The sequence below is a fragment of the Maniola hyperantus genome, chromosome 27, assembly GCF_902806685.2.
Source record: "Maniola hyperantus chromosome 27, iAphHyp1.2, whole genome shotgun sequence".
Taxonomy (NCBI): Eukaryota; Metazoa; Arthropoda; class Insecta; order Lepidoptera; family Nymphalidae; genus Maniola; species Maniola hyperantus.
In genome coordinates this window covers 4,720,746-4,733,044 of record NC_048562.1, presented here as the reverse complement: position 1 = coordinate 4,733,044, position 12,299 = coordinate 4,720,746, and the positions used below count along the sequence as shown (strand labels likewise).

The window sequence follows — 12,299 nt, the reverse complement described above, 5'->3', positions numbered from 1 at the left end:
TCGAGAAAATACGACTGTAGTACGGAACCCTCATTGTTCGAGCCTGACTCGCACTTGGCCGGTTTTTTTTAATGAAAATATTACAATTTAACTTAAAAGTAGCCTTATCTAATTACTATACAAATCATGCCCAGAAATGGTGCCAAGAATACTGGCTGCATTTCCGCGCTGGACAGCCAGGCTGATCCGTTGCGCAAAAACTACCTTATTATAGACCTACATATAATCGATAGCTTACTCTCCTCCATCCATCCATCGCCGGCTCACTACAGAGCACGGGTCTCTTCTCAGAATGAGAAGGGTTTTAGCCCTAATCTACCACGCTGGCCAAGTGATCGGCAGACTTCACACACCTTTAAGAACATTGTGGAGATCTCTCAGGCATGCAGGTTTCTTCACAATATTTTCCTTTACCGTTAGAGCAAGTGATATTAATTAATTGTTTAAACACGCATATATAGCTCCCAGTGCGTGCCCAGAATCGTACTTTCGTGTGTGTGTGTGTTTTCTCTTTCACGCAAAAACTACTGGACGGATTTGGCTGAAATGTGAAATGGAGATAGATTATACCCTGGATTTACGCATAGGCTACTATTCATCCCGGAAACGAACGAAGTCACGGGCATTAGCTAGTCTCACAATAAAACCAACAAAAATTCACTAACTAATTTATTTCGCTGCATGTACAACGTTATATTATATTTATATTATGTTTCTATTAAATATTAATAATAATAAATTAATACTAAACTCTATACGGAATGTAACATTCACAGCACACATTTATTTAATTTTATTTATTTATTTATTAGGTGGGTATAGTTCCCGACAGTTAAATAGTCGTGTCTGACCTCCGACGCGAGTGCGAGCTCGCGCAGGCATTGTTCCACGCCTATGTAGCACTCACACTAATGCAGGTGGCGAACGCGGAATGCGACGCAGCGCGCGGCCTGGTGTCTTGCGGTTAACTTCAATAACGACTATTTAATTGGCGCGGACTATACGTAATAATATATAGCTTTTATTAGCATTTTATTTAATGTTGCGTTCTACATTAAACTGTTTGTAAGGCAAACACATATTTATAATTTAAAACTGCAATCGATTGGAAAATAGATATACCTATTCCGAATTCTATAGATTAGATTAGATTATAACATATAAAACTATTTAGTAGATTTTTTTTTTGTTAAAAAAATAATAGCTATAATCACATAATTTCAGAAAAGTAGCAGTTAAATAATATTTCTGTTACCGCCGCACTCAGAGTCGCTAATTGTTACTTAAGATTGAGTAAGAACGAGACAGATTTATGTGATAGATATATAGCTCTGTCTCGTTTAACTCAATCTTAAGTAACGATTAAGCGACTCTGAGTACGGCTGTTAGGTACTTGTATTTAATGTTACTAGCGAACTCTTTTTACAACTTTTAGTTACGAATTTTTTATGGGTTTTATTTAAAAAAAAATCTTAGTTACTTTTTATTTAATTGTAAAATACTTGTTAAGTAAAATATAGAACGCAATTTTAAACAAATACCATAGTTTAGGTATTATATATAACTTTTTCGTTTCTAAAAAAAAGTTTTCACAAAATCGGTGTAGGAATATTTAAATATCATGATAAATGCACAAGCTATTCATGACTCATGAGATATGCAAAGAGCTTTTTTTGTTTTTTTTTTTAAAATTCAGATACAAGTTAGCCCTTGACTGCAATCTCACCTGATGGTAAGTGATGATGCAGTCTAAGATGATAGCGGGCTAACCTGGAAGGGGTATGGCAGCTTATTAGAATAATATGTTTTAGCGCATATAGTATAGGTACATATTATAAAGAAATTATGTCAGAGTAAAACATATTATAGGCTGACCGCATATCAGAAGTTATCTTTCAGAAAATTAAGTTGCCATCAGAATCAGTACAGAACGCGGCAGAAAGTAATGTACATCGGCCTTTAGAACGACATTTCGGCTTTGTAGAGCGTTATCTCTGTCACTTTAACCTGTATGACGTTTTGTCGGTCTCAACGACAAAGACAATTCTCTACAAATCTGCTATCACCTTCTAAAGGTCGATGTACATTACTTTCTGCTGTGTAATGTACCCATATCCATTTGCGTAATTGTTTCGCGTTCAAATTAATCATAAAGCAAAGTTTGTCCATGGCATATAATTACGAACGTTGTATAAAGTGTACCGACCATAGATAAGATATGAATATAGATCATTGATTGTATACTTATACTCGTATAAATTAAACAGTAAATAACAATCAAAGATATGCCCGATATTGCTTTAATGTTTAAAATATTATATTAAAAACAATTAAATTAAAATTCTTTTTAAGTAAGTACATGATTATATGAATTTTTCTACAATTTTAACAACATATAAATTACAGTCAAAGTGGGTATTTGTCAACTGCCTGCATATTTTGGAATTTGATTTTAAGTCGCTATATATATTGTTATAAGTCCCGCAAATTGCTAATACGCGTGGCCGCCATTTTAGTGACGTCAGTACTAGACTGAAGTTTCGAACAGGTGGTATATTTTTATTTCGGCTGACGTCAAAATGACGTTATTTCGATGTTAATTAGACATGGTTCCAGCGCAATAGCAATTTGCGGTAATTATAAAGAAAGAATAATGCGTCATGAAAGTTTAAACATATGGCGGTTCAAAATCAAAATGTCTTTAATGAAGTTGGTACTATATCTCTTCTTAACATCACTAAATAATATTGCAGGACTTGTAACTAAAAAACGAAAAGCAAAAATAAGCCATAATAAAGCCGTTAACGCAAAAAAAGTTTAAACTTATCGCCAAAAATATGGGAATTTAGAAAAACTGATATTTTAAAAAAGTTTGCTACATAGGACCAAACTAAAAATTAACTAAATACCCTGGTCTTTTTTTAGAAACATTAGTTTTTGAAAATTCCCAGTTTTTTGGCGAGAACTCAAAAACCATATTTGCAGTTAACGCCTTTTTAGATATAGGAAAGCAGAAATTAGTATTTTTATGATTGCTATAAAAATATTGGAATGTTCGAAAATTATGATGTACATAAAAAAAATATAATTTTGAAATACATTATACACATTTTTAGTTTAATATATATTATAAATGTATTAGTACACTGTTACATTTCATATTGTTATGCTTGTGTATAATTAAATAGGTACCTATAATTATTTTCTTAGTACTACAAAGTTGCCATAAGCACCTAAGTAAATACTATGGTAACAATATTCAACTATAAATAAATTTGTATCTAATCATTTAACGCTAGCAACACCTATATAATATGTATTTATCATAATATTATGGTAACATTATTAAATCAAACGGGTGAAAAAAAAGAATATAGAAACCTCTAGAACTGAATTTATAAACTCAAAACATTTTTTAAATTAATTTTTATTAGGCTGTATCACATATGGCACTATATTTATTGATTGTTTTCTATAATTTTAGTATTATTTGTCTTTCGAATCAATTATGTGTTTATTTAAATCAAAATCAACATTTTATATAAATATGGCCATTAAAGAATATGCATTTTTTTTCCTAGTAATTGGAAGTATTGGGGCATTTTTTGGAAGAAATAGAAACATGGAAAAAATCACTTAAAAATAATAATGATTTCATAATTTTTATAGCACGAACAGAAATTCAAAAAGAAACATTTTTTCCTTAATTCTAAATAAATTCCATCAAAAACAATGTAGGCAATCACTAATTATAGTGTACAAAAAAACTAAACTTTTTTTGACAGAAATGTCTTGCCATCTTTTTCACACAATTGTTCCTTGCGATGAGATGGCTTGTGTTGTTGAGTAATTTAACTTAGTTAATTTTAGTGTCCAATAGAATTGACATAAATTTTTATCGCTTAGTCACTAATAAAATAAATAAATAGGAATGATCGATTTAAGTACAAAAAAACTAACATTTAACTAAATTTAACCAACACTTAACCAACTTAACTAACTTTAAGTTAACTTCGTTGATAACTCTATGGCAAATAAATTTTCGATACTTAAATAGGAAATTTTTTAACCACTATAGCAAAGTAGATTACGTAAAAAACAAAAAACTAACATACAAAATCACATAAAACAACGCGCCGGTATTTTTTTTCTGTATTTTAATGTATTTTTTTACCAGCTTCGCAAATATGTGTTAATAATCGTGGTGAAAAATATTGATCTATTTGAACATAAAGAAAAAAGAAATAAGTGAGTACCCAAAATACAGTCTTAAATTAAGTACAAATATATCTCACAGTACATACTTATAAATAAAAGAAAAAAAAATAACAAATAATAAATATTATCTTAATAATTTTTAATATTATGCGAATACTTGTAATACTTTTAAGAATCACATTTGTTGTCAAAGATCATAGAAATAAATAAAAAATAGTAACTATAGCATAAGGGTAAGAGCAGACTAGCGACGAGTCTTTCGACATAAAGTTGCTACACAGTTCTATTTTATAGAACGCCGCTTACTTTATAGGTAACGATGTGGCTTCCTTGCAATAGTGCTATCAGCTGGTTATGAACCAATGGAAGGGGTCATGACCATCAGCAATGAAGACGAAGCATAAATAATAAATATACTTTATATGTAAATGTCACGAAATATGGAATTTATATTTACTCCGAGTGAAGCCGCGAAAGGGCGCTAGAAAACTATTTATTTTAATTGGAGTGTCGTTACGTCTTTATAATAGAACATGATTATCGTAAGCTCGCGCGGATTTTGTTCGTAGTGCGAGGGAGAAAATGATGCTGCAATGTGCAAGAAAAAATTGCTAATGTGAGCGTACTCTTACATTAAAAAGATATTAGGAACAACTACTCTACTAACTTATCAGAAATATGACAATATTGTACTTCTCATAATATTTTGTAAATATTATATATAGAACATTGACATTTTTATAAAAAATTTACTGTGCAATATTTATGTGATAGCTGATTGGTCTATTCGTAATTTTCTATAAGGCTCTATTCATTTATTATTGAGTGAAATCTATTATCTATTATTCTAATCTTCTATGTGTATCAATATTAAAGCCTGTCTATGTTATATTTTAATTTAATTATGACTGGTCAGAAATCTCTAAATCCAAAAGGTCTAAACCGCTTAATCAGGTCTATAACAGAACACAGGTCTATAAAAGAAATGGGGAATTTTTAGCATTATCCCAGAGAATTTATTCCCATTGATGAAAATGGCACCATAGAGTAAATAAAGTGAGTATATAGTTTTTTAAAGATATAATAAAGTATGGCAAGATAAACAAATGCATAAGTAACAGTGCGTCCCGACTATATAACAATGACATGTTATATAGTTAGTTATATGACACGATTTAATTTTTGACATGTTAGTCGTGTGGACATTTGTTTTATAACGATGTGGGCTTCTGTTTATATTATTTTTGTTTGGTTATATAACATGTTACATAGTCCGGAAGAACCCTAAGGAATAAGTTAGTTTCTCATACATAAAATTAGGATTAAATCAAAGAATTAACCTCGACACTTCTCAACTGATGAACCAATTTTAACGTAATTTCGATTCATTTTATCAAAACTAGGAACTAACCACATTAAATCAGATATCAAATAAAAAAATAATTTGTTTTAGAGGTATAACAAATAAATAAATTGGTTCCAAGGTATTGCCTGATTTGTTGTTGGCGTGCGAGGTTAAAAATATTTTCGTCACATATAATATAACAAATAACACATATTTTTTATTCTTATTCTATGAATGATTCTTATAAATAACAACTTGTAATATAACTTAATAACGTCATTTCGAAAATAAGAACACCAAAAGTAATAAATAATACTAGAAAAAAGAAACGTTCGTTTATGAAAACCATAATGGGTAGGTTAGATATTTTTTTTATAATTTCACAATGCGAATTTTCACCATTTCTATACATATAAATATCTTCTTGAACATTCTAAAAGGCATGTTTTTGGAATGTAAATATCTTATTTTGTATAGGTTTAATAATAATTTAACATCTAAAAGCAATTTTTTTTTTTAATGTAACTTAACAAACATTTCTCTAGTTTTTTGTATATTTCTAAAGCTCAAATACCTTCTAGAAAATTCCAGAAGGTATGTTATTTCTATATCTTTCACATTCTTTCTTTTATGAAGAAATCATCTTTAGTAAAATATCTCTCGTAAATTAAGGGTTGTTATTAAACACTAGAAGATTCTAAAGGAACTAATCTTCAAGAATTTACTATCATACATAAAAAAAATAAAAAAAAAACATTTTTTAATATATCTTCTTTAGTGAATGAACTTTATTTTAGCACTCTTTTATCTACCAAGGCTCCAGAAGGAAAGTTATCTTCTTGAATCAATCTTCACTATCTTACACCTTGGTCAGAAGGCCTTCTAGCTCCAATACTTCTGGCACTTCTATGTCTTCTAGGCGAATGGGCGACGGGCAGAAGTCGAAATGTACTGCGTATATCATTTTGGTGTCCATTAGAAGATTGTGCTGAAAACAAAAACAGTGGTTTTTTAGGGTTAGAACCCTTATAGGATCACTTTTTTGTCTGTCTGTCTGTCGGTCTGCCAAGAAATCTACAGGGTACTTCCCATTGACCTAGAATCATGAAATTTGGCAGGTAGGTAGATCTTATAGCAGACATTAGAGGAAGAATCTCAAAACCATGTATTTGTGTTTACATCATACAAAAAAAAATTGTGGTCATGAACTAATAAATAGTATTTTCAATATTTGAAGTAAGATGGCTATATTAAGTGGGGTACCATATGAAAGGGTTTCATTTGTGGATTCTAAAACAGATTTTTATTTATTTTTATGCGTCATATTTTTTGAATTATGGTGCATAATGTCGAAAAATACGACTGTAATACGGAACCCTCGTTGCGCGAGCCTGACTCGCTCTTGGCCGGTTTATTTTTTCTTTCTTACCGGTTTCTTGTTGGCGTCGGGGCCGTCTCGCTCCTGCATCAACTTCTGTATCTCATGAATAAACTCCTTCGTCACTTTCACCTCGTAGTCCTCCGCTGGCGTGTACATGTTGAGGATCTGCAATAGTAAATACTACATTGTACAACAAGGGCATAAAACAAGCCATTTCATCAGAGACGTTTATCACATACTAGCTGATGCTCGCGACTTCGTCCGCGTGGACTACACAAATTTCAAACCCCTAATTCACCCCCTTGGGAGTTGAAGTTTCAAAAATTCTTTCTCAGCGGATGCCTACGTTATAATAGCTATCTGCATGCCAAATTTCAGCCCGATCCGTCCAGTAGTTTGAGCTGTGCGTTGATAGATCAGTCAGTCAGTCACCCTTTCCTTTTATATATTTAGATAGATTACTTCGTGAAGCTGTGGTAGCCTAGTGGTTAGGACGTCCGCCTTCCAATCCGAGGTCGGGGGTTCGATCCCGGGCACGCACCTCTAACTTTTCAGAGTTATGTGCGTTTTTAAGTAATTAAAACATCACTTGCTTTAACGGTGAAGGAAAACATCGTGAGGAAACCTGCATGCCTGAGAGTTCTCCATAATGTTGTCAAAGGTGTGTGAAGTCTACCAATCCGCACATGGCCAGCGTGGTAGACTATGGCCAAAACCCTTCTCACTCTGAGAGGAGACCCGTGCTCTATAGTGAGCCGGCGATGGGTTGATCATGATGATGATGATCACGATGACTTCGTGATCTTACCTTACAAACTTGCATGGCAGACAGGTCCGCGCACATTTCGACGGTACTCCTAACGTCCGCCATGGATTTCCTGGCTTGCAACAGTTGCACTGCTTGCGTTATAGGTTTCAGTACACTAAGGATTTCTTCCATCTGAAAACAAAAATATCATTTTGCTTACTTACTTATAAATCACACTGATAAAAGAACTAGCTTATCCCCTCGACGACCAGGTCTCCTCTCAGAATAACAAGCACTTAGACCATAATCCGCCACGCTGGCCAAGTACGGATTGGTAAGCTCCTTGAATAATCCCATGTAACCATAATGTTCTTGTCCGAAATTCCTCAGTGCTTGAAGACCAAAGTCTTCGAACAGTGCGTGTTGCCAGTGATGACATATGGCTCCTAGACATGGGCGCTAACTATAGGCTTCATAAGAAAGCTCAGAGTCACTCAGCGGGCGATGAGGAGATCCGTAGGAGAACTAGAGTAACCGACATAGCTCAACGGGTTGCGAAGCTGAAGTGGCAATGGGCAGGGCACATAGTTCGTACAACCGATAGACGTTGGGGTCCCAAGATGCTAGAATGGCGACCTCGCACCGGAAGACGCAGCGTTGGAAGACCCCCCACTAGGTGGACGGACGACATCAGACGAGTCGCAGGGAGCCGCTGGATGGCGCCGGCGCAAGACCGTGGCGTGTGAAGTCCCTACAAGAGACCTATGTCCAGCAGTGGACGTCTATTGGTTGATGATGATGATGATGATAATGATGAACCATAATGTAAGAACAGTTTGAACTTACATTCTTCTGGCCATATTCGGCCAAATGCTCCTTGATCCAGGTCTCGAGATGGGATATGTTGTATCTGATCTGCAGCCCCTTGGCCCAGCAGCACAGGTCCTTACGCAGGAGCAGCTGGTTCAAGCTGTAAGCGCAGATATAGTAGAATAGCTGAAACAAAAAAAAAATTGCAAATCGGTCCAGAAACCTCGAAAAATCGATGTACATACATTTAAAAAAAACGGGCTGAATTAAGAACCACCTCCTTTTTGGAAGTCGGTTAAAAATAATTAGGAATTAACACGATAAAAGTGGGTAGAATATTTTAGTACAAAGCCAGGCCTACCTACTGTTTACCAGTTTTCTTTTTTTAGGGTTCCGTACCTCAATAGGAAAAAAGGGCCCCTTATAGGATCACTTTGTTGTCTGTCTGTCTGTCGTTCGTCTTGTCTGTCAAAGAAACCTATTGAACGCTTTAATAAAAACTGCCATACCCCTTCTAGGTTAGCCCGCTTCCATCTTAAACTGCATGGTCACTTACCACCAGGTGATATGGCAATCAAGGGCAAACTTGTATCTGAATAAAATTAAACCTTATTTCTGCCCTATCAGCCCCTCAATTGTGTAAGAATAACGATTTAATCGTTATCGTAATCGTCAACAAATTCTGCCCTTTGATTGGCTGTGAAAAAATGTAAACTGCGAATCAACCAATCAAAGGACAGAATTTGTTGACGATTACAATAACGATGAATACGTGATTCTTACACTATCAGGGGGCTGGGGCCATTACCTGTTTAAATATGGTGACTCGGAGCGAAGTGTCAACGGCATGGACTTTCAGGTAATCATGTGTGGTAGCCAGTTCGTGTTTCAGCCTGGCCGGGCCCGCGGAGGGGGGAGAGGGGGCGGCGGCTTTGGCTGGGCCCAATAGTCCACTGATCTCTTCGTATTCTAGTATGGCTGGGAAGATTAGGCGCTCCAAGTGTCGCTCGAGCAGGGTTATTAGACCTGGAAAGTAAAGGGTTGGTGATATTGAAAGCTATATAGAATAAAGAGTCCGTCAATAGTCTGCTCAATATCTGAATAGTCTACACCAATTATCTCAATAGTTTACCCAATACTATTTGGATAGCTTGTCAAGAATCTGCCCATAGTTTATCCCAATTTTGTGTCAATAATCTGTCCAAATTGCGACCATAGTCTGTCAATCATCTTACAAGTTAGTCAATAATCTACCTAAAGCCTATGAACAATCTGATCATAGTCTGTCAATAGTTCATCAATAGTCCGTCAATAGTCCACCAATAGTCCGCCAATAGTCCGCCTATAAAACATAGTCGTACCTTGATAAATCCCTATGGCGACGTCAGACAGCACCTGTCGGTACTCGGACAGGTCGAATATCCGCAAGCTCTGTTGATTCTGTCGCGGGGTATTACTTTCTTGGTACATCGCGTCGCCGCTGTATTGCCTGAGATTATTTAATAGTCTGTGGAAAAAACAGTGGACTGTAAGTATTTCATCCATACGTCCATACTAATATTATAAATGCTAAAGGGGTCCGTATGTAGTATCATAATGGCTCAGGCTGGTCGAAGCAGCGTTGTTACTTGTTGTACAGGAATGTAACCCTAGGTTTTTACTCTTTGTTTTGTTCTCTACCCTTTGGCTTTCTATTAGGTGGTGACGTTTATAATTGTCTCAAAAAATCTAGTAAGATAAAATTAGTTCTTTCAATACATTTTATATAGTTAGTTATCTTACAATAACTTAACATACACTGACATTGATATCTTCCACGATACTCTAATTAAATTTAAGAAAAAACTGTACTCCATGAATGAGCTGACATTGTCGTAATCTTTAATCTTTAAATTGGGGCCGATTCTTTTGTACACAATGTCTAAACTAAACTAAAATGACACGTCTAAATCAATTGCTATCCCTGTCATAATGTTTCTTGCGGAAAAGGAGAGTACTAGATTTAGACCTGTTAATTTAGTTTAGTTTAGAGATTGTGTACAAATAGAATCAGCCCCATTGTTATCCTTATCTGACTCTTAGCTAATTTAAATTATTTTTTATGTAATGAGCAACTAATTTATTAATTAAGCAATTGTATTTATTAATTTAGCTGTAGATTATATTTATTAATTAGTGGTTAATGTTATTATATTGTATTAATTAGTGGTTAATAAGTTTGTATCTTATTGTTAACAGAACCGGAGACTTACGTAATGCTGTATATGCCTATAATTGATGATTGTAGTAGGACTGGAATTGTTTGGGACATGTTTTTAATATTTGTGAATGTTGTTACAATTAAATATTTAAATAAAAAAAATAAAAAAAAATAGTTCAGTTAATGTGTTTTATCAGTAAAATCTTTCGCTACTCACCGGAGTATGTTAGAGAGCCACATGGTGTTGTACTCCACACTCTCGGCGCGTCGCCTCAGCGTCTTCCTCACAGCCATCCGAATGGCACGAATGAGGCCGTGCATCTTGGGCTCGTCGTCCACGTGGTCCGTGTGTAGTATCATCATGAACAGAATGTAGGCTGGTAACCCTGGTAATAGATTCACTGCTACCCTGGGCTTTAGATCTGGAACGAAAGAGGACAAAATTATTCAATAGGGATGTCTTTTCTTGAAGATGCCTATTCACTCTTGCCTTGAAGGTATTCAAGTTATACTTGAGAGGAAACACGAACGCCGGAAGGCATTCTATACCTTAGGTTAGTATCAGAAACGTTGAGTAGATACGTTTTATACGAGCTGGATGTCGACCGCATAAGAGCGGTTACGCACTGCATCCGATCCGAATCCGTGAAAATACGGACAAAAATATATTAATAGATATTAATAGATATTGCTTACGCACTAATCTGTCCTCTGAGCCCTAGAGCTCGAAGAACTGTCTCATTTTAACACTGTCTTAAGTCTAAGCTAAGTCAGAGTGCACTTTATAGATCTCCCCCGGGTGCCAGCGTTCGTTTTCTTGCTGTTCTGTGGTAGAGGTGTGGTAGGTATTCCCTACGAGAGATATTTAAGGAAACAGGTATTCTTACAGTAACTTCCCAATATATTTACAACAATATAATTTTTGTACGACAAAACATTCACAGTTACAAAAAAATCTGTGATCTCCATGATAGGCAAGCTAGAAACAAAAATAAGCTAGCTACTCCTGCGCTCCGCCTCTGGAAGGTAGGAAAGTCATTTGTGGGAATGAGTGTAATATTTTATAATAAAATTCCACAAGCAATTTTAGACTTGCCTTTACACAAGTTTAAAAAATGTGTTAAAAGTATGCTCCTAAAGAAAGCATATTATACAGTCGCAGACTATGTAATTGTAAACGATAAAAAAGCTTGGATTTGACTCGCTCCAGCAATGCACGGGGCTGCAATGGCTTGTATAGTACGGTATAATAACATTGTAAATAGGCTACTTGACAATTTTTTTAAGTTGGTCTTAAATGGTTAATATTTGTCCTATTATATCAAAAAAATTAACACTATATTTTTTTGCGCCCTAAAAACCGTAAAACTTTAATTTAAAAAAATATTTTTCTTAGACAGGTGAAAACACTGTCGGCCATGTTTGGCCGATAGATTATCTGTGCTCTGACGTCATGCATTTGTAAACAACAGTATAACCCTGGGTTATACTGTTGTTAAACTAACAAACTTTGTTCAAAGAAGGGAAGGTATCTCTCAAACACCCTCGATCGCTTCAAATGACCTGAATGAATAGCAATCAGCGAACCCCTCACACG

The 12,299-nt window shown here is 34.9% G+C and overlaps 1 protein-coding gene across 8 annotated transcripts in view; it reads right to left on the bottom strand.

Moving 5' to 3' along the window:
* Nucleotides 1–6,251: 6,251 nt before the first annotated feature.
* didum (dilute class unconventional myosin) overlaps nucleotides 6,252–12,299 on the bottom strand; it is a 56,081-nt gene continuing 50,033 nt past the window's right edge. For all 8 annotated transcript variants that reach the window (XM_034982730.2, XM_069507841.1, XM_069507846.1 and 5 more), the window contains 7 exons: nucleotides 10,920–11,124; nucleotides 9,864–10,009; nucleotides 9,311–9,528; nucleotides 8,539–8,688; nucleotides 7,753–7,884; nucleotides 6,993–7,109; nucleotides 6,252–6,551 (listed from right to left, as the gene is read on the bottom strand). In XM_034982730.2, the coding sequence (XP_034838621.1) occupies nucleotides 6,423–6,551; nucleotides 6,993–7,109; nucleotides 7,753–7,884; nucleotides 8,539–8,688; nucleotides 9,311–9,528; nucleotides 9,864–10,009; nucleotides 10,920–11,124 (1,097 nt within the window). In that variant the 3' untranslated portion in view covers nucleotides 6,252–6,422. The remainder of the gene's footprint in view (nucleotides 6,552–6,992; nucleotides 7,110–7,752; nucleotides 7,885–8,538; nucleotides 8,689–9,310; nucleotides 9,529–9,863; nucleotides 10,010–10,919; nucleotides 11,125–12,299) is intronic.